The sequence below is a fragment of the Sinocyclocheilus anshuiensis genome, unplaced genomic scaffold (assembly GCF_001515605.1).
Source record: "Sinocyclocheilus anshuiensis isolate Anshui unplaced genomic scaffold, SAMN03320099.WGS_v1.1 scaffold231, whole genome shotgun sequence".
Taxonomy (NCBI): domain Eukaryota; kingdom Metazoa; phylum Chordata; class Actinopteri; order Cypriniformes; family Cyprinidae; genus Sinocyclocheilus; species Sinocyclocheilus anshuiensis.
Genome location: NW_015552533.1, coordinates 61681 through 85873, shown reverse-complemented (window position 1 = coordinate 85873; position 24193 = coordinate 61681). Strand labels below are relative to the sequence as shown.

Here is a 24193-nt window from a genome sequence, read left to right as displayed (position 1 = left end):
TCTCTATTAACAGTGAAGCTGTGGCTTTAATTCCTTTAGAAACGATGATGTTACCAGCTCCTTGTTGAGATATATAATGTAGCTCTTGAGCGATTAAGCTATTTTATTGATAAAATTGCGGGGCAGCGCTAAAAAGTTTGTTACTGAATGTCTGTGCACGCACGCAACGTGATCTGTGTGAGTGACTAAAATCGTGTGCGCGTGAGATACAGATACACACACACACACACACACACACACACACACACTACATACACATATTCACTTTTTTGACCCGTCATGCAAGGGAGCACACAAAGTTCTCTTCTCATCCTGGGGTATTGAATTAAGATGGATCACCTAGCATGCCAATCAATATCCGGATGACATATTCCTAGAGTGTAGAAAAACGTCCCAGCAAAACTTCCCCTTTGACCCTTCTGAGTTTCTCCCAGCACCTGGTTCTCTCTCCCCTCTATCAAAACACACCTACACACACAGAACACATGAAAATGCTCTCTCTACCCCACTGCTTACTTAAATCATTGATTTTCTTTTCCCTACTTCAACCACTTTAAATCTTCTCCTGTCAGCTTAAAATTGCTTGTCATTTATGGCACAGTTCAGTTTTTATCTGTACACAAATCTGTGTCACAGCTTAAGTGAAAAGTCTGCACCGGGTCCAATATGGTGACTTGTACATTAAATGCAGTATATGTATTCATTTGTTTTGGTGTAGTATATTATATTATTTAACCATTTATAAACTCTCGACACACATCATTAAAAAAATGTTTGACACCTTCTACATATCACTGACCAGAAGCAACAACCAAAAAATATGTTTATACAGTAGTTCCAACGGCATAGCATGTTATTTTACAGCTTACATTTCAGAGTACACTTGCTATGTAATCGCACATTCACACAGGGCGTCGGCGTCGACGCTTGATGGAGGGTGTTTCTGAAGCTTGGTGCTGATGCGACCGTCATAGTGACAACAGCCAATCACATTAATTTTCTGGTGTTGCATGATCGCGATTGGTTAGCGTCTGCACCAGGGTATTTGCATAAGGCGATCTGATTGGCTGACGCCTGCGTTGGTGCTTCAAAAGTTGAAAAGTTTTCAACCTCTGCCGCAAGCAACGGACCCAACGCGACGGACCCACATTTCAGTTCGGCAACGCTTGACGTCCCTCCATTCAAAGTAAATGAGAGGCGTTGACAACGACGCCCCGTGTGAATGGGGTGTAAGGATTTGTCTGCTATACAGTTGCCCAGTCCAAGCTTTGATAAGAAGTGCTGGGCAGATAGAATAGTGTTTTAGTGTTGTTTAGAGTGAGTCAGCCATTTTGAGAGCAGCCAGTGCAGCGTGGCTTGCTGACTCGGAGGGAACGCTGCTCTCTGAATGAGGATGTCGAGGCATGACCGATGAAACTCAATGACACAAAGACATGCAGGGGCATGCTGATATACACAGGTATTGAAGCATGCCAGAGAGAACAACATAAAGTCTATCTGAAAATCAAACTCATAAACACAGCACAGTGGCCTGCTAAATGACTCAAGAGATGGACTCGAAAGAGGCCGTGTTTAAGAGTGCACAGTATGTCACTGCCACTATCGGCTTCCAGACCTGTAAATAAAATATCATGTCCAGAATGAGCAGCAACTAAGTAAATATATTCCCAAATTTGTTTCGAAAGCTCATAAACATGCAACATCCAAGTCCTTAAACTTATGTTCTTAAAGGAATTTTCAAAAAGAAAATTGTTAATGTACTCATGTCATTGCAAACCTATATGCTGATTTTTTTATTTTATTTGCTTTAATATAATTAAAAATAAAAAATAAATTAATTAAATTAATTAAAAATAATAAATAAGTATAAAAACAACTAAAATAATATAAATGTAGTACATAGGTGATACATATATCTAAAATCAATAAATATAAACGTAATAAGTAATACATTACAATATTACATAAATTAAATATAATTATATATAAATTAATAAATTGGATGGATGGATGGATTGATGGAATCATAATAAGTATAAGCAAGAAAGTAGAAATGTAATCATTTTAAATTCATATTCATATTAATGCAAGATATTTCTTCACAAATTCAAATTCTGCGTTCCAACCCACAAGTAACAGCACACAGCTTTGAAATGACATGAGGGTGAGTAAATAATGATACATCTTCATTTTTAGGTGAACTACTTCTTTAAACATGCTCTCCAAATTTACAGTGTGTAGAACTGTTAAACAAAAGACCTTCACATCGCATGATGTCTTTGAGTGTTATTATGCAAATCTCCATCTTATTTAGCTGAAAATGAATTAATCATGTTAATGCCTCTGTGCGTGGTGCGTGTGTGCGGTGCGAAGATTAGTGGCGGGATATGGTGTGCGAAGAATAATTGTGCTTCATGAAATAAAACGCTGAAGAAACACAGAGCACTTTCATTAAAGCAGGCTGTAAAATAAGAGTGCAGCCCACTGTCTCTCCCACCCTCATCAATATTTCACAAAATAAACTCAACAAATAAAAAGAAAATCCACAATGCTGAAACAAAGCGCCAGACTTTCAAAACAATGCGGCATAGATTAGGCAAGCCTTTTTTCATCTGTTGTCTTTTACTGTCTATATGCCATATGAAAAACACATCTGATGCAGAACTGCTGTCCAGAGTTCCCAAACGAGACGATCGTTATTTTCCATTAAAATACATCTCATTGATCAACCGTTGGCAATATCCATGAAGTGTTATTTAAATACTGTTGACACTGCAGTTACTGAACACAGCTTGAGAGCAAGTGCAATAATTATTTCATTTATCAGGTTTATTTTGATGGCATAAATTTCTACATCAAATAGCCCAATTAAAATAACGGATTCAAAATGGAAACTGTAAACTGAAATTCGGATTTCCATAATTCAATGAAATGAAAGTGATGTTCATGATGTATATACAGTAGATGCCATGTGAAATTACACAAGACAGATCTATCAATTTAACCAGTCTAAGTGCAGCCATAAAAACTCAAGTTCCATGATGCATATTTCCCACAAACATGGTTGAAATCACTTGATTCAATCTGAATTGGCTGCTCTACAACATCTAAGACTCTGCACTGGATCTGTTCAGTCTCTGGAGAAATAAAGTGTTTTATACAAGGAACAAGGCTGTTATGGTGAAGCTTTGCAGTATTCATGGTATTCAATAGTTTGACATATTTTGTATGAAGCAGTTGGTAGTGAGTAAATGCAAGTTAGATGTCCTTGAGCAGAAATGTATTACACATTGGAGAATTATGTCTAAAATATTCTAAACCACAAAATACTAAGTTTTTGCACACTGAAATTAACTACCACTTTGAAGTCAGTCTATTGTTATAGCATTATTGATTTCAGATTTATAATATTCCCCTATAAATGTGGTTGGTAATGACGGATTATGGAGTTCCAGGGCACCAGCCTTTTTGAAGGCCACCTGTTTTCACAATTGAAAAAACATGTAAATATGAAAGAAATACATCTAGAAAGTACACAATATATGAGTAATACACTGCAAAAGAGAACAGAATGTAATGTGACTGGTTGAATAAAGCTGATGAGGAGCTAGGAACATGTGCATTTATTTCACACTGTGCCAGTAGTCACTGGAACACATTCAAGCACTGTTTGTTTCTATGTCAATTTTACATCAGCTGTGGTTTTTCTCTAGCCACAGCAGTCATCTCAGTTTGAGGCCCCTGGCAGTTAGAGGCCCCGAGGCACTGGCCCCATTGGCATAACACATTATATGCCCTTGGTGGTTTGTTGGTTGTTTTACATGTCGGTCAGGCGGCCCCCTCTGAGTCTGTGTAGACGGCTCTTGTCCAGAATAAGCTACAGTTACTCAAAAATAGTACTGGTATCAGAGTTGGTTCTTTACTGATGCCAAATGGGATACATAACAATACACATTTCTACTGCTGAATGTTTTTGTTATTGAATATTTTTGTTACAAAGTTGAGAACTACACCATAATGCACACTAGAGACAGGAAAGAATTGAACGATTCTGTTTCCTCTTAATGATTTTGGTTCCTTGATAGTTCCACTGACAATTTTTGTCTATAAAATGAATGCTAATGTCTTCCAATGTTTTTCAAATTATGATCTTATGTGCTTAAGTCAAAAGGAACAGCATGAGATAAATGAGTAAATGATGACAAAAATTGCACCTCCCTTTAACTATATATTAAACAATACTAGAACAAACATATTTCATTCATTAAAGGCCTTATGAACTGAGAAATCAAAATTCCCTTGATCTTTTGACGTATAAGATGTCATTGTACTATAAAAACATGCTACAAGTTTCAGAACTCAAAACTTTCTTGTTAGTCTAAAAACAGCTTATATTGAAGCCAATCTTCCAAAACGACAGGTTGTGGAATGTGCCACTTTATGACGTAATAATGTGGCTAAACCACAGGAGAAGATCAACGCCTGTTTCTATAGCACTGCCTGTTTAGCCCCGCCCACTGATTCGCACATGTAGTGTAAATAAGGAGAGAGGCATACGCAGGTCTATGCAGAAACCAAGCGATAAAGATGGCTCTGAATACAACAAAACATGGTACAGTGCCAGGTTGTGGAAAAACAGTCTTTGCATTGGCTTCCCTCTAAACCCAATATTTGGAAAAAGTGGATTCATTTTATTTGATCCAGACCGCATCGGTAAGAACTTTGTTCACTTCAATTTACTGCGGATTAGTTTACAAACAAGGCACAGTTCGATGCAGTATTTTCAGAAAGACTGAAACTAAAAGACAATGCTGTGCCAACTATATTGGCTCCGACAGTAATGCCACACCACACAAGTGTAAGTAACTGTTTTTATTGTGTGGTCACTATTGCTTTGTCTGTTATTACAAATCGTTTGATATGTACTGATTTATGCATTTTTTACCTAAATCTCAGCAGCATCCATCTGTGAAGGATTTAGGCTATCAAACATACACAACTATTAGCCAATCATAGCAGTGGTTGTTTACTTCCGAGTCTACAGTCCGACGCGCGTATTCAAATGGAGCGTTCTGATGAGGGGGTCAAAACAGGGTGGAAAATTTGAAACTTTTACAAACTTTTAAATTATGATGGTTTTTTTTGGTGTAAAAAAATATTGATAACATTATAAGTGGCCCTCTGAGAACAGTACGAAATAATAAAAAATGACCAGTTCATGACCCTTTTAAAATGTATTTCTGACAAAAAATTATTTTATATCAGTCAAAAACAATGTCGCCCAGTTCCATTTTTATTTGTATGCATGCATGTAGTATTTATTTATCTATTAATTAAACTACTGTAGTTCTAAGAAATGATTTCCAGTTCCCAACTGACTGCAGTAAATGTGGACCAGACTTTATGCCAATAGTTTGACTTCTGACTAACTGATACTACAATATGTACAACTTTAAAACATAAAAGAAAAGTTTGGTTTGTCCAAAAAAAGGTTTGTCCAATTCAACCTGCCCCATGGTTCCCTCACAGCTAATGATCAGACAGCTACTTGCCAAGACCTCCACACACCTTGGTCACTTTTGTGCTGTAGGCAATAAGAACTACTGCAGCTGCTCAGTGTGCTGTCACACAGTGTGTGCGCTTTAGCAATGTCTGTGAAACACATTGAGCAAACCGGAGCCAATCACAGCAGCCCGGCATCTATAAAAATGAGAGGAGTGCTGGGTTATCAGCAGTGAGGAATGGGGAGCTGATCTAATCCATTACCTTTAATCTCTCATAGTACGGTCCACGTCTATCATTACAACGAACAAAGCCACAAACCTAACAGCAAACATGCTTACGAAAACACTCCTGTCCATCTTGCTGTTTTCCAATGTGGGCCAAAAGCTGAGCAGGGACCTAGAAGAGGTCAGTTTAGAGTACGTCAAGACAGAATCAATGGGTTCACACCCACCAGTCCCACAGAATGCCCTAAAAGATATATATAGGCTCCCTCACCTCATTCACATGTACCGCTGCGTCATTTTGCCCTCCATTTAAAAACTCTTGTACCATTCCGAGAGGGGAAAAAGTGTTGATTTAGGTCATGACACTGATAGGAAGCAACTAAATATGAGCGTTTGCGGACCATTTTCTTCACCCGCTCCTGTCGATTTTGATTTCAGATGGGCGTCTGCTGGGCTGGAGAGTGAGAGATAACTTTACATGCCGAGTGGATGAGTGTAAACAATCTGATATTGCCAGACACCAGCTAAGCACCGGTCATCCGTGCCGTTTTGATGGATGGCTCAGTTCGAATGGAGACATTAGACCAACACATGCCTAAATAAAACATGACTCGTGAAAAAGAAAAAAAAAAGTTTGATAAGTGCATCGGGCGGACTAAAGAGACAGCTATTGATTTCACGCTGTCCTTGATGGGAAGCCAACACATAGTTTCAGTTTAATTCCGCTGCTTCAGCAAAGACATGGTGGAAACATGAAGAGGTTGAGCAGAAGTTCTGCACCTCGGAGACATTTACACAAGCAGGAATCTTGATGATGCAGTGCGGATTTACTTATTAAACATTGCAGTCAAAAATACTGCAGGTTCTTATGTCCCAGGTGATCATCGGATAAAAAAATAGACATAATACGTAACCTTTGATCATATTTACCAAGGGTGCCGATATTTTTGGCCATGACTGTATGTTTGCATGTGATCTCTGCTTGCATGCTTAGCACATACTCCTCCAGAGCATATGGTCCTGTGTATTATTCATGGAGGGTATACATGTGTATTCTTTCTGCGAGGATGGAAAGGATATACTTTACATGCAGAGTAGCACATCTCGAGGTATAATTGAAACGGCAATGTCACGAAGCCCAGCGCGATGTCGTTGTTTAGTCTTATGTGTAACGGCTTGCAGTACACAACCAGAAACCATAATGATAATGCACTCAGCTCCCCTCATCCTGACAGCCCCTTCTTTGTCATTTCCTCAGGGAGAAGAAGACCATAGTTACATGCCACACTTACATGTGATGCTTTCAGGCATCTTTGAGTCATGTTTAAATGACAGTAATTTATCATTTTAAACATAAAAGAGTCATTCACACAAAGATTGTCAGTATTTACTCACCCGCATGTCAAGCCAAAATAATTATTGATTGGCTGATTAACTGATTGATTAACTCTGTCAGTGAATATTGAATCAGTTGAAATGGCATATAAAAGTGCATGCTAATAGTCACTATTAAGATAAAATAAAAATATATTATGATTAATATAGTAATTATTATTAAGAACAGAACTGGAGGAAAAGATGAAACGTGATGCATCGAGAATCATATAATAGTCAAACTGTTGCCCTCTGAATCATAATCGAATCAAATCTTGAGGCAAGTGAAGATTATCATCTCTAGTTGCTCTAACGTCTTCTGTGATTGATCAAAACACCTCGTGCGGTGCATTGTGGTATCATGGGGAAAAAAGTTGCACAACTATAGATTAGTGTGTGCTGAATTTGGTGGTATTACCAGAGATTATAAGGTATGGTTGCTAGGTGATTTTGTATTAGAACCTTCAAAAAACTTTAAATAGATTTTTCTCAAAACTGACTTTGCTGACTCTATCGACTTTAACAAGTGTAGCTGGTTAGTCATGTTTTGTTTGATTCCAACAGATCATACATTTATTAATTTTTTTTTTAACATTTATTCATTGTGACTCATTTTGCCAGTATAGGTCACATTTTCAGATCACTTTAAAGGAATAGTTCACCCAAAAGTTAAAATGTTGCCATCATTTACTCACCCTCATGTCATTACAAACCTGTATCAGTTTCTTTCTTATGTTGAACACAAAATAATATATTTTGAAGAATTGTGAAGAACCAAACAGTTGTTGTTCCCCATTGACTTCCATAGTAGGGAAATAAATATTATGGAAGTCAATGGGGACCTTCAACTGTTTATTTCCAGCATTCTTCAAAATATCTTATTTGATGTTCAACATAAGAAAGAAACTCATACAGGTTTGGAACGACATGAGGGTGAGTAGATGACGACAGTTTTCATTTTGGGGTGAACTATCCCTTTAAGTCAGTCTTTTAAAATGAATAATTAAATGTATTATTGAGCATATCAAGAAAATTTATAAAAAAAAAATAGATTTTTTTTTTTTGTAAAAAAAATATCCATCCTTCATATTGTACATTATAGTTTCATGATGGCTATTCACTTGAAACATTTAACATAACAGTTTTTATACAAAACAGTATAAAATGTAATATATATATATTTTTTATATGAATTATTCTATAAATTATGGGTTTATCAGGCAGAATTGTAAAACCAGTGCATCACTCAGTGAACATCAAAACCAGATCAGTCCAATGTGTGCATTAACAGGTTTATAAAAAAAAAAAAAAAAAAAACCAGTAAAAGGTTTATAAAAAAAAAAAAAAAAAAAAGCTGGCTCAAAATAACAATTTGTACAGAAATTAGACTGGGAAAGTCACTAAAAGAAAATCAGAAATCATCAGAAAATAGCTGTAAAGCTTCTTCAAAAATCTATCTTTTGTGTTTCTGGCTGAACCGTCCCTTTAAAGACACCAACCCACTGCATTGGTTATTATGCAGATTTTGTTTTCTGTCTTTTTTACTAAATAATACATTCAGCAACAAAGATGAATTTGATTTTGATCTGGGTGAATTGAGAACGAATTGTGCATGTATCTGAATGCCCCCTTCGAAAGACAATTAATTCTGTTTGAACTCTAGCCATCTTGAATCAGAAAGAAAAAAGAAAAAAAATCAAGACAACGGGAGGAGGGGAACATATAAAAGAGAAAAAAACAGCACAAGTAACGAGAAAGCCATCCAGTAGAGAAATGGTATTGATATCCCCCTCCACAGTAAGACGCTGACCTGCTTTTACAGTCTGATGTAATTATCCGTGGCATGTGTCTAAACCATGGAGAACTGAACATTTGCAACACTCCTTCAGATTTCCATGCGAAACGCAACACCCTCCGTGTCCCCAGTGTTTGTTCTGGCCGAGTTTCGCACAATTTTAAAAATGGTAAGCAGGGGGCCGAGGAGAAAAATTAAATAAGAAACAGCATTTATTATGAACGACTTCAGAATGGCCCACTTTTATCTGACAATTAGAGCAGCCTGACTGCATCCTGACGTTTCATGGCATCTCAATAATAATGAGGGGGAGGTTGCAGAGGAAAGACTGACAGGAAGGAGATTGTCTCTGCGGGGATCAGCCATCATGTTTAACACAAACATGCAGCGAAAAACCAAAGCTACGCTCCACTCCTCCATCAATGGGCCAAGGCATACATGTTTACCAGGATAAATAAAGAAATAAAACAGTGGAAATGATGTACAACGCGTGTTGCTTTCCTGCTCTCAGTTTTTTTGCTAAGCGCCTCTTATAAATAAAACTTCATCTCTTAAAACCAGGCAAATGTGGTGCAGCACACAGATGACAAATCCTCTGCCAGTCACGCGAATCCAGACTGTAATCTAAAGAGAGCGACAGGAAAGCAAGTGGGCAATTACTTGAGCCAGCGCAGCTGCTAGCCAAATGTGCAAAACAAAATGCGCGACACCCGTCTCTGTCCACATCCAAAATGAACAGGGCGTTATTGCTAGAAGCGCGCAGGGTTTTTGTGAATGGCAGCCAGCAGAATGACAGATTCTCCCTGAGGACTTGGGATTGGAACATCCTAGTCTCCAGCAGGAAGAGACCGAGACGGGCTAAAAACAAGTGCTGCGGAGGTTAAAACACAGCCGGGGAGACCTTAAGAAGGAAGGTGTACGTCAGCAACCAATAAAGGCACGGTCACGAGGGTATAGCGCACCAGAGATCTTAAGAAAGTAGAGAGATGTGAGATTTTTAAGAGATGAAAGAGTACTGAATGAAGCTGTGTTCTACAAGTCTACTGATGCACTAAAAGATTCAGCATAACCTATGTGAGCTTAAAACAGTCTAAGGTAGTTTGCCAAGCTGGTTTTCATCTGGTTTCGCTAGTCAATAATCCAGTCTCCTAGCTCTCCCAGCTGACGAAAACCTCTCTAAAACAGAAAGCAAACCAACCTGAGTAGATTAAAAAATAATAATAATTTTATACTACTATTCAAAAACTTGAGGGCAGTTACAGTTATTGGTTACAAAAATACAGTAAAAACAGTAATTCTGTGAAATATTATTACAATTTTAAAACCATTTAAAAACTGTTTTCTATTTTAATAGGCTATCTTTTAAAATATATAATTATTCCTGTAATATATAATTTTAAATATAATATTCCTGTAATGGCAAAGTAAAATTCTTAAATTAGTAAAAGTCTTCAGTGTCACGTGATCCTTCAGAAATCATTCTAAAATGCCGCTTGACACTCAAACATTTTTAATTATTATCAATGTTAAAAACAGTTGTGCTGCTTAGTTTATTTATTTATTTTTTTGTGGAAATTATACTTTTTCAGGATTCTTTGATGAGCAAAGTTGATGAAAAAAATATGTTTATTTGAAATATAAATGTATAGAAAATGTCTAATGTCAGTTGCTTTTGAACAGTAGTGTATAAATGTTTATGTCTAATAATCATATTTGTTCATTCAATAACAGCTAAAGATTCCACTAATAAATTCCCTTCAAGATTCAATGCAAAACATCAATTAACGATGCTATAAATGTCACCATTTAATTCTTAAACATGGATTAAATAGGCTACGTATTTAAAAGTTGATCTCATCACTTCATTTAAACCTCTACAACAGTAACAATAAACAAACATAATTAAGTTTAAAGATGAGTTCTTATCATCATCATTGAAAAAAACAAAAACAGCAGCATGAAGAAAGTCAGCAAACCACAAAAAACATAGAAATCCTTGAAAAATAACCATATTTATGCTGCAATGCATTCTGGGATCTTAAAAATAAGCAACATTTTTTTCCGAATATGAAACTGTTCAGAAAATTTAGCTAGAATAGCTGGGGCAATATTTGAAGGAATATTGTTGGTCTAATGAATGTTTAAAGTAACTGAAAGCCATTCAGATTCCTTAACATCTACTTGTTCTTTTTATATTGTAGGACATTAGAAAGTACGATTTAACAAGCACATTTACAACACTGTGTTCACAAAAAAAAAAAAAGCCTGCAGATAAACCATCGGTTTCAAAAAAAAAAAAAAAAAAAAGCCTGCAGAATGACCTTTTGAGGCATGGATCCATCCCAAAAATCCGGTGCTTTCAGTAAATACCAGTCTCTCTCACAGTTGAGAAGAAACAGGTAATCAATAACGCAAGTAGTTATTGAACATCAGTCAGTCTCGGTGGAGATGTACAGATAGAGACTCTAAAAAAAGCCTGCAGAATGACCTTTTGAGGCATGGATCCATCCCAAAAATCCGGTGCTTTCAATAAATACCAGTCTCTCTCACAATTGAGAAGAAACAGGTAATCAATAACGCAAGTAGTTACTGAACATCAGTCAGTCTCGGTGGAGATGTACAGATAGAGACTGGTGAGTCAGAGAAAGAGAGAGGAATAAAGCATTGTTTAGATGCATAAATAACAAACAATCCTTATAGCAGTGTTTAGGTGCCCAGGGTATACCGGCCTGCTCTCTGCTCTCAACCCTGCTAAGATTAGGGAGATCCAGAGGACTGACAGCCTCAGATCTGCACAAAACAAAGCAACAGCTACAATATCTCTGAAGTATCGAACATAAAAAAAGATTAAATAAATTAATATTAAAAAATAAGTAAATTAATAATAGCAATAATAATGCTTTTTGATTGATTTATTTAGCATTTAAATGAACAAGACAGTGGTGAACACAGCAAACTAATCATGGGGGTTGTTTTGGACATGGGTTACTGCACTTAAGCACCACTGTACAATGTATGAACATATGCACTATCCCACCAAGCCACGACTATGGCAATATTCAAATAGGTCAAGAAAGATAAACCCTTAGTGGGTGGAACATCATGTAAAAAAAAAAAAAAAAAGCCTGCAGAATGACCTTTTGAGGCATGGATCCATCCCAAAAATCCGGTGCTTTCAATAAATACCAGTCTCTCTCACAATTGAGAAGAAACAGGTAATCAATAACGCAAGTAGTTACTGAACATCAGTCAGTCTCGGTGGAGATGTACAGATAGAGACTGGTGAGTCAGAGAAAGAGAGAGGAATAAAGCATTGTTTAGATGCATAAATAACAAACAATCCTTATAGCAGTGTTTAGGTGCCCAGGGTATACCGGCCTGCTCTCTGCTCTCAACCCTGCTAAGATTAGGGAGATCCAGAGGACTGACAGCCTCAGATCTGCACAAAACAAAGCAACAGCTACAATATCTCTGAAGTATCGAACATAAAAAAAGATTAAATAAATTAATATTAAAAAATAAGTAAATTGATAATAGCAATAATAATGCTTTTTGATTTATTTATTTAGCATTTAAATGAACAAGACAGTGGTGAACACAGCAAACTAATCATGGGGGTTGTTTTGGACATGGGTTACTGCACTTAAGCACCACTGTACAATGTATGAACATATGCACTATCCCACCAAGCCACGACTATGGCAATATTCAAATAGGTCAAGAAAGATAAACCCTTAGTGGGTGGAACATCATGTGAATTCATACGAAACCGCTTCAAGTGGTGTCGATAACGTGTTTTACCGGGCAGGATACCCATGTTGATATAGTAGTGTTTCTGCCGCTCAGTGGATCTGTGCTAAAAGGAGATAAAGAGGGAATGAGGGGCTCTTTGGAGTGATTCATGGGTAACCCTGCTGCGGGCAGATGACTGAGTGTCCAGTGTTATTTGCTAGGTCCTGCACAGCACACAGACACATCTTATGCCAATCCGGGGGCGTGTCTACAATGATGACCATTCATGTTAGAGATCTCTGTTTATCCTTCACCTTTACACAAACACACACTTGTAAATCCTCCTACTCAGACCTATCCAAACTGCCAGCTACATATCTGGAGATGAACATTAACAGCAACTGATGCAATCGATAACTTCTCTAGGACCTTATGAAATCTGCTTCGTTTTATCACAAATTCTGAGTTTTCTGTTTACATTTTTCTGGATTCCATTTGAATGGATTTTAATATTTACAATATCTAATCAATTGAATGCATTCAACTTTAACAACTTATTAAACGTATATTTTATACCAATGTATTAAAATTAAAGTTATAGTTGTTTTTCACGGAGATTCTGTTCTGTGTCTGTTTGAATTTGTTTCTGGATTCTGTGTTTTACTATTTAATATAAATTCCTTATCAAAAATGAATGAATGAATGATGCATTTATAAATCCAGTCAAAATCTTATCAAAAATGGTTGTTATAAAACAAATATACATAAAACTAACAATTTATTCATCTTAAAATGTAATCAAATTAATTTGAACAATTCCTATCATTTTTTGGGGCAAAAAAGTGCAGCACGAGAGGTTAACAGTTTAAATTAAAAATTGACAAAAAAAAAAATGATATTGTGCAATATTCCTTCAAAAATAATGTATTAATAAACTGTATTGTTGTTGTTGTTGTTATTAGTATTAGTATTACATTGCAATTATACATTCTGTACAATAATAACTGTAATATTTTTCTGTCATAATTTCCTCAAGTTAAACCAAACCTTTGTTTTGGCAGGGAGTGAAGACCTTGTATTGAAGAGTTTATATGTGTCTGACAACAGTTTTATTAAATAAAATGATGATATGCTCATGAAATAAACTCTCTGAGCAGCTCTGGAGATTAAATTTACATGGAGTACGAAACTGCTGCTCATTCACACAGAGACATCAAGACATGCAGAATTAACATTTGATAGCAGTCCTTTTTGCCGTTTAAAATTCACAGATATTAGCCCATATTGCAATTTGATTAAATGTACAACCCTACCTTTTAAATTACTCATCTAAATTCTCTCTAAATACTCATCATTCTGCATTGATGCTGCATTATACAGTAAATCCCATTTTACGACTGGGCCCTACTTTTCAGCAATCAAGCAGTAAAAATCTACTCTTCAGTATGCAGAACAACTTCCACAATCCCTCAGAGACCAAACTAAGTTCCAACTGGTGCTGTGCAGCGAGTGGCCGCTCTGACAGTATTTGATGCTTCTTTTGTTCATTTTTGGGCATTTTCATTGGTTAATTGCCTGTGAAGTTCTGGTGCTGGGTTGTTCGTTCGTTTTTTATTTACTCTCCCTGAGGCTTCTAGAACATGCCAAGGTCGAACCACACCATCTCATCTCTCTCCGTCTGCTCGCTCCTCACCCTCTGTTAATTGCCTGTTTAATTAAGAGCTCAGCAGTGACCCCATGCATGGTGGCAGCAAGGGGACAGAGAGAAGTGGGGTCTATCGATCGCCTCCCCTGGCCAGGAACAACCTTCCTTCAGCACTCCTCCGTTGACCCTCAGAGAGCGTGTCTGAGAGGCAGACGTGCATCCATGCTTCATGACTCCAGTGCAGGATGTCATGACTCAAAAAGGCGTACACACGTATAGGGCTGGACCCCAGCAGAAGCGAGACTCTTGGCACCACAGTAAATGGGCTTCTCTGATTGGTCTACAGATATAAGCTGTTAATTTACATGCCAACTTATGCGGCTCATTGTTCAGCATCTACAGCCTCAAAGGAACTGAGCTATGGTCTCAAAGTCCCCAACGTTTTCACGGTGGTCCAATTAGTCACCATTCTGTTGAGAAAATACTGTCAACTTATTTTTATTTATTTTTTCCCCCAAAGCTAACAGTCTACAAAAAAATTCTATATATGTAACATTTTGTTAGCACTTTACCATTAGATTCAATTTGTTAAAACTGCAATGTAGCAGAAGCAGCAACATATCTTTTTCTTCTGCACTGTGATACACATCCAAAACTGACTACTGAAAAATAAAAAAAAGAAATGGTCTGGACTTTTATGCATCAGTTGTTGATTGGATGGAGGAAAATCTGAATGTGATCTGTAGGTTGAGTGTAAGAAAGTTTTGGGTTTAAAGGGTTTTGGGTTCCAACATATTTAAATAGGTTTCTCATGTAAAAACAAGTTTGTCATTGCTAATTGCTTGGTAAGCTATAATGCAGGTACCCCAAGTGGCCATTTATGTAGTCTGCTAAGTAAAAATACTAACCTTCCATCATTGCTGTATGAATTAATGCATTTTTACAGCTACGTTTGGACTAATACAATTGTATTAAACCCAGGGCAAATCCAATAAAAATAGCAACTTTAAGTCAACAAAGTCCCACTGCAACAGCTGATTAGGAATTTATCATGCGCAGTCATCAACTGTACAACTAGTGTCTCTGACAGAACTGCAAAATATTTTCAAACCGGTTTCCAGAACTCTCCCCAGATAAAAAGACAGAAACAACCTAAAAATGGCATCATTATCTACATATTAAAATGGGATAGAAGAAAATAGTGTAGCATATTCTAAAAATCACATAGTGCCTCATCTTGTGACATTAGAATGACACATTTATGTCCACAGCCCTGATGCAAAAAAACCCGTGCCTATCCGAGAGCCTGTTACAGTACTTAATGGGTGTGAAAAGGAAACTGTGTGAACGTGGAGACTAACAGGCCCATAAAACCATTTTCATAAATGAACAGTACTCCAGTGCTCCCCAGACAAGGTTTGCGATGGACTGCAACGTTTTAACCCCTCTATTTGGTCCAAGCTCTGTGCGCATTATGTGCTGAATAATTGAATCAAGCTGTGATTTGGTTCTGTTCCATTGAACAAGTGCTGAGATGTTTCATGACTGTGGTTCTCCTGGCTTCCTCTCTCTCTCGTAAAACACCTATAGTGATGAGCGCTATACTTCGGTTTCCCCAGTGATGCCTGAAAAAGCAAACCGTTAGGGCACTCACCACTGAGAGGATCCTTCTGTGCCCGTTATCTCCAGAACGTCATAGTCTTCTTCCAATTGAAAGTCGGAGAAGACCAAGGCGATGGTGTCTCCTGGTTCAGCCAGCACGGTCCAGGTACAGTCCGCGTTGTTGTTGTACTCCTGGGGGTAATTTGGACTGGTGATGACACCACTTTGACCCCGTAGTGTGCCACCACAGCCATCGTCCGCTGCGAAGAGGTGACACACAAATACAGACACATTTAACTTATTAAATCAGCTGGAGAAGAAATAGCTGGAAATAGGAGAACGATAAGATGCCGTGACACTCAATGGGGGTCTTGTAAAATTTGGTTAATTACTTGTAGTCAAAACCTGTTCTACTCTTTAAAACTGTGTTAAGGAGACGATTATATAACAAATAGGCACTTAAAGGCTGCTGTGGTAATTGAGCCCCCTGGCTCTCCCAATCTTCCTTAGTGAATAAAATGCAATCTCTCTATTTTTCGCTCTCTTGATGTTCAGGTCTTTCTTCCTGACAGCGAGTCCGTGAGGTGAGGAAAAAGAGCCAAGCCAACTGAGGGTGAAGGCGAAGCAACAGACCTACTGACTTCCCTCCCCCCGTTTTTTTTTTTCTATGCATCCCTCCCCTGAGAAAAGGAAGAAATCAAATATTTTTGACATGGAGAAAAGTTGAGTCTAGATACCTGACCTCCTTTTCAAAAAAGACTATTCCCCAACATCACCTAAAGAGGTATTGTCTCTAGGACGACGTACATAAAATGAATATAAAAAATTCTTAAGACAACCAGGCTGCATCTAAAAGCATTTTTGTAGTTGATAAGTTGAAAAAAATATTTGTTGGAGATCGTACAGGTAACTGGGGACTACAAGATATCCATGGTGAGTTTTGGTAGAAATCATATAGAATCTGAGGTGTTTAGCTGAGGTGTCAAGGTTGGGTCATCTCAACAGACCTTAGTCAAGGAAGAGTCATATTTAATCTTTGACAGGAATGAAAACGAGGCTATGAGGAATAGAAGTACAGTGCGTTCAATGGACTGAACTGTTGTTTATCAACATAACGGTTGTTCTGCTGACAAAACTTTGAGTAGACAACAACTCCACGAAACAGTTTTGAAAGTTGTGAGTTTTGAAAAGTACACAGTGTGTGCCATTGTGAAAACTGTAAGTCTATCCCTCGCAGCCTCATTCATCCATGCAAAATTCAATATGGCATCTACCCTGATTAGGGTCTATTAAAATTGCAATTCTTCAAAGGTCCAAAAGTCTGAGACTACTATTTATTAATTTGTTTGTTTGTCTGTTTGTTTAAAATTATATTATCAGCATAACAATTAACTTTATAATACATTTCAGGATGTTTTATTCGATTATTGATGCAGGAATACTCAGAAATCTTTCTAATGAATATACAAATATGAGAAATATTTCTAATTTAAACAGTCAGTGTTTCTTTTCTCATTTTATGGTAACTATTTTTTACTAATCAGATACATTTAAGTTAAATGTACACTACCAAGTCTGGGGTCAGTAAGATTTTAGATTTGTTTTTGTTTTTAAAAGAAGTTTCTTATGCTTATCAAGGTTGCATTTACAGTGTTTGATCAGAAATACAGTAAAACAGTAATATTGTGAAATATTACAATTTAAAGTAATTGTTTTCTATTTGAATGTATTTTAAAATGTAATTCATTCCAGTGATGGCAAAACAGTCTTCAATGTCGCATGACCCTTCTGAAATCACTCTAATATGCGGCTTATTTTTATTTTATTTTTTGTGAAAACTGCAATACATTATTTCTTCTGCATTCTTTGATGAATATAAAGTTCAAAAGAACAGCATTTATTTGAAATTGAAATAAACATGACTATTTTATGCTAAAATTATTTTTACATGTGCTCACAAGCTTTTGAACTCCACTGTGTGTAGAAAAAAAAAATCACACGTACAGTAAAAAGACATCCCTGCCCTGTAAAGCCTCTAGTTTGATAGCTACAGAAGAATTCTGAATTATGGATGCATGCCAAGTGGATATGTTGCCTTCCAGGCAAGTAAAGGAGCAAAAAGCCTCTGTGCGAGCGAGCGAGTGAATTACTCATAATGATAACTAGGAGCCTCTCTGGGGTAAAAGAAGGGTTGAGGGTGAAAGAGAGTGATGGGAGATTTGTTTAGGAGGCGTTTGAGTTGGCGTTCATGTGTGTGAGTTCGAGAGGGAGGAAGGAAAGACAACGCGAGAGAAAAAGTGAGTCATCACACCTACCTACCAGCCAAATAAACAAACTCTATGTCAGAGCGAGTGCAGAGAGTGCGTATGCACCTCACACAGGTGAAGGAGCCTGCTAGTCACTGATGGGTGATGAGTTCTCTTCTCTGACAGGCCAGCATGGGATTCATTAGCGGTGACTGGCTAATCGCATGATTTCTTTTCTGTGAGTGGAAAACGGCGGGAGGACCTGGGCCCTGTCAGTCTTCCGTCGGATCCGTCACTCTTACATTTCCCCGGAGAGACACAGAGCATATGTGAGGAGCAGCCTCTGAGAGTTCTAGAACAGAGGGATGGAGAGAGGGGAAAAAAAGCGCAACGGAGCCAGGGGAGGGAGGGCTTAGAGAGAGGACTGGCTATTGGTATTCCAGCCAAGAGTTTCCTTCACACTTCAGTAGAACACGCCGATCACTGGCTTCTCAGTTTGGTCGTTTGATCTTGTAGAGACTTTGTGACTTCATGTCTATACTGGTAATATTTATAAAAGGCTTTGTGAAAAATTATTTACCATTTGAAAAAACTTAAAAGCATCACTAGAAACTAGAACTACAACTCTAGACTAGAAACATGAACTACAGTTCATGAAGGAAATACCAGTGCTTACAAGTGCTGGCTTTAATGAGTACATATATGCAAGGAACAAATGACCAATCACAATTCATTATGCATACAGATGTCAGAATGACAACCTATCACAATTCGCTACACATACAATACTGTTAAATAGTTTGGGGTCAGTGAGTTGTTGTTTTTTTTTTTGTTTGTTTGTTTTTTATAAACTGAATTGATAAAAAGTGACATTAAAGATGCTTAGAATGTCACAAAAGATTCCCATTTCAAATAAATGCTGTTCTTTTAAACTTTCTATTCATCAAAGAATCCTAAAAAATGTATCAGTTTCCACAAAAATATTAAGCATCACAACTGCTTTCATAATTGATAATAATAAGAAACGCTTTTTGAGCACAAAATTAGCATATCCCTGAAGGATGGCAGTGAAGGCTGGAGTAATGACTGCTTAAAAAAAATCAGCTGTGCCATCACATAAATAAATGTATATTTAACATAACATTTTAAAACATTCACATAGAAATCAGTTATTTTAAACTGTAAAAATATCTCACAATACTACAGTTTTTTTCTTGTTTTTGCAGCTGTAAGCATAAGAGAATTCTTAAAAAAAAAAAAAAAAAAATATGTACAAATCTGAACCACCCCAAACCTTTGAATGGTAATGTATATTTATAACACTGCACTTTTTATATTTTATAGCATTTATATTACATTACTTTGGCATTAAATACAATACAATTTGTAATTCTATTAAGTTAGCGTTAGAGTGAGTTTCTTCTATGACAGTTGAGGGAATGACGGCCCTTTTTTTTCTTCTTCTGACTGCCATTAACATTTTGGAAAGACTATATAGTATTAGTACAGCAAAGCCATTTTTTGTGCCATGGTACATGAAGTACAATGTACAATATACTATAGTACACATTGCAATCATTCATTGTCATAGTATGTAAAAGTATCAAAGCACTCCCATTTTTGCCCCATTTCCTGACAACTACTGTATGTGACAGAATTTGAGTTTAAATCAATTAGTTTTCTTAATAAGCTCAAGCAAACCTTTGAACTGCCCCAAGGAAGTCTCTTTAATGTCAAAGTGACTGGATAAATGGATGATGTGTGATGCATAAAGATCTAAGCCCCTACAAAAGATGGTCTGCTTGTGTTTCATGTCTCTTCATACTGCCTTCCTCGGGCTCTGCGGCTGCCATGGTAACACAGCAGCGAGTGGTGTGCAGCGGCACCCTGAGACCCGAGAGCCAGAACTGATAGAGAAGAACAACGGGGAAAAGAAAAGGATTTTGGAGGAATAACAGATCCAACCAGTTCGTGAGATTGCAACTTCTCGGTTTTCTCTTATCTTCTTTTTGGAACGAGCATTCCTGTTCAGTGTGCCATAGAGGAGGGTGGCATGCCAGCAGCCCGCCATTTTGACGTTTTGAATGCGGAACACTGAATCTATTCCCACAGTGTGAGTGAATGAGGGGGTTGAGAGGGCTGTGAGGATACAGACCATGTGGAGATGCTTAGACGCAGAGATCTGAACGTATATGTTCAACTGGGAAAAAATGTAATAATGTAGGCCTATTAGATCAAATATTTATAGCGTGCTCTATAGGAAATGGTAAATAAGTCAGACTTAACGCTGTGAAGAGGCCTGGAAGATAAGCAGTAATGAGGACAGAGAAGCAAAATGGCTTCTGGAGCCTTACTGACACTGTGCGACTCCTTTAAGGGAAATGACCCAACCTCCTGCCACCTTCTGGCCACCCATAATCAGAGCCAGAGACAAAGCTATCTGTTGTCGGCTACCACAGCCTTTGAGTTGCTGTTTTCTCTACTTGTGTACAGAGCAGAACTTCATTTGGTGTCAGTCGCATGGTTAATTAATTGGAAAACCATTCAAATTGAAGAGAGATAAAGCATGAAGGATGATAGAGGATACAAAAATATGTTTACGGTTAATTCCCTTCTGACTTAGTCTATAATTATAAAATAAATGTATTTTATATTTATTCATTTTCTAGTGCCAAATTTATATATATATTTACCTTTTTATATATATATATATATATATAAATTTGGCACTAGAAAATGGGCAAACAACATTTAAAAAGACAGCAATAAATAGATGCAATGGTTGCCACAAAATAGCAAAAAGAAATAAAAATAAGGTAAAATAATAAAAATGTATTTTAAACAAATTATAGCTTATTAAATGCAAGTAATAAGGTTGTAGGCCTGGTTTCACAGAAAGGGCTTAGGATTAGGCCATAGTTCAATTAGGAAATTTAAGTCTTTTTAAAAACATGCCTTGGGGGGGGGAACACTACTGATGTGCATTACAATGACACTTACAGTAACACTTTAGTATAGGGACCAATTCTCATTATTAACTAGTTGCTTATTAGCATGCCTATTATTAACATATCGGCTGTTTATTAGTACTGAAAAAGCACATATTCTGCATGACTTCTACATCCATAATCCTACACCTAACAACTACCTTACTAACTATTAGACGCAGTCGCAGTTAATGGTTTATTACTAGCGAGAATTGAACCTTAAAATAAAGTGTGACCGAACGTACATATTTTAAGATACGTCAGTGCAAGTTTCTTTCAGTTAAAACAGCTCAGACATGCATTTTAGTCTGGGACTAGGCTTAAGCCTTGTCTATGAAACCAGGGGTTAAGGTTACTTCCCTTATGACTTTATTCTGATTATAGAAGTCTATATATAGATGAGATGATAACTCTAGGATTCCTCTTGTTGTATAAAAAACAACATAAAAAAAATGAATGAATGCAATGGTTGCCACAAAATAATACATTATGCTAAATTAAGAAGAAGTCTAAAGGTTGATTTATACTCTTGCGTCAAACCAACGGCGTAGCCTGACATGCACCTCTCCAAAAATGTAACAACTCGTCAAATCTATGCGGACTGCAATCGCTATGGCTGGTCTGCTAGAACCCCACCTTCAGGTCAAAAAAACAAAAAAAAATATCTGTGATAGCATCGCATTTCTTCATATGCATTTCTGCTTGCGATATAACTACAGCGAAAACGAAGATGGACCGGCAAGTCAAGCTGTAACAAAAGTCATCACCATCACTGCCGATGTTTCTCCGACAACGTACAAAATAAGCTGCTTCTTCTTTGGCTTTTGTCTTAATACTGTAGGTTACACCAGCAGCATTCCTGTGGACACTGCCTACTAGTGGCCTGCATGTGTAATTGCACGTTGTCATGTACAATGATGCAGAAGAATAAATGAAAACCGCGTAGAGGCTACAGCATAAGTCCGAGGAATAACTATAAATCACTTATGACTTTATTTTCATTATATAGGCTATAGATGAGATTACTTTATTCTTTGTCACCTTTTATTAAACCAAAAAGTTGGTTTAAAAATAAAATCCCTAAATATATTATCCCTGCTGTACCCCACGCGGGGCAGAAGGACGCCAGTGAAGGATAGTGGAGCTTCAGCATTGGCAAGTGGGGTCTTCTTCTGGCATTGCGTGGCTGAGCATGTGTGTCTTTACGTGGGCTTCCTGTCCCCCAGCCCGGGCACAGATGGCCCTGGTTCATACTGGCCTGCGAGAACACACTCACACCCGATCTGGAGACCACAGCTACTGTGCATTGCACTCGAATATGTCTAATACATTATACATGCTATTATCTGTGGAGCACGTTTTCATTGTTTTATTAACTGCTAGACCTGTGTATGTTTTTATGAGACTGTCATGAATATGTGAATATGCCCACGTACAGTTCATTTATGCATATTTATGAGCCTTTGAGTACAACAGACTGGACGTAAAATGTAAGCACGTCATGTCAATGGGGGCTCAACATTGTGTTAATATTAGGCCTGGAACTGTCAGCATGTTTTCAGTGTATCATGACCGAGAGCATTTGGATATCCCTTTTCCCCAGGCAACAGCTACCACGTGACCTCGCTGTCTCACAAAACACATTCATGCGGCTTTCACACGTCGGCAGGTATCACCCCGGGGGTCTCTACTGCGTCTCATCCAGGAAAAATAGAACTGCGCAGCCAACCTGCTACTAAACGCTGGGATATCTGTCAGCCCTGATAAAGACACTTGGGTAACCTTTTCTCAAGTCTCTCTTGAGGAGGTTCAATCCCACCTGGCCCATTTGGAGCCCCCGGACTCACCTCGGCAGTACGGCAGGGGGAAGTCCCAGGCAGCGGTGCCGGAGGAAGTGGCCAGGCAGGAGAGCACAGTGTGGCCCTCCAGCACATAACCCTGGTTGCAGCTGTAGCGTATCTTATCCCCGATGTTGAAAGTAGAGCCCTGCTGCATGCCATTCAGCAGCTGGCCTGGATTCCCACAGGTGTAGCTTGGAAGGGCTGGAATTGGACAGAAACAAAATGTTTTAACTGTAAAGTGTTTTGTATATAATAAACTGTGAGAGAGAGAAATGCATTGAGAATTTTAAAGTATAAGGTATTCCTGTAAAATTAAGTCTAAAGTGAAAAAAACTGCATTTTTAAATACATTTTAAATTGAAATATTTCACATACAACCATTTTTACCATATTCTATATCTTGGTGAGCCTAAGAGACTTCTTTCAGACACATTTTTCATCTCAATTCATTTTTCAAGTCTACAATATAGATGTAGGGTTCCAATTTGCGGTAATAGCCTGAAATTATACAGTATATCTATAATGTAACTTCACAATACCAATAAAATCACAGCAGTACTGATTTGAACATACTATAATATTCAACTCATTTATAGTACTTCAACCCATCAGAAGTTGCAGCTGTAGCGTATCTTATCCCCGATGTTGAAAGTAGAGCCCTGCTGCATGCCATTCAGCAGCTGGCCTGGATTCCCACAGGTGTAGCTTGGAAGGGCTGGAATTGGACAGAAACAAAATGTTTTAACTGTAAAGTGTTTTGTATATAATAAACTGTGAGAGAGAGAAATGCATTGAGATTTTTAAAGTATAAGGTATTCCTGTAAAATTAAGTCTAAAGTGAAAAAAACTGCATTTTTAAATACATTTTAAATTGAAATATTTCACATACAACCATTTTTACCATATTCTATATCTTGGTGAGCCTAAGAGACTTCTTTCAGACACATTTTTCATCTCAATTCATTTTTCAAGTCTACAATATAGATGTAGGGTTCCAATTTGCGGTAATAGCCTGAAATTATACAGTATATCTATAATGTAACTTCATAATACCAATAAAATCACAGCAGTACTGATTTGAACATACTATAATATTCAACTCATTTACAGTACTTCAACCCATCAGAAGTCATTGTGACTCACAATTTCATTGACATTTGTCAATATTTAACACATTATGTGCATGATAAATGGATGCAAGACATTATGGCAACACAGCACATTAAAGTCTACGGCAAGTCA

General features: G+C 37.4%; 1 protein-coding gene across 1 annotated transcript in view; it reads right to left on the bottom strand.

Moving 5' to 3' along the window:
* The window catches only part of LOC107663732 (CUB and sushi domain-containing protein 2-like), a gene marked incomplete at its 5' end in the record, with an annotated part of 209927 nt that extends 186775 nt beyond the window's left edge, over positions 1-23152 (bottom strand). The window contains 2 exons of the mRNA XM_016454031.1: positions 15930-16137; positions 22958-23152. Coding sequence (XP_016309517.1) covers positions 15930-16137; positions 22958-23152 — 403 coding nt within the window. The remainder of the gene's footprint in view (positions 1-15929; positions 16138-22957) is intronic.
* Between the last annotated feature and the right edge of the window lie 1041 nt (positions 23153-24193).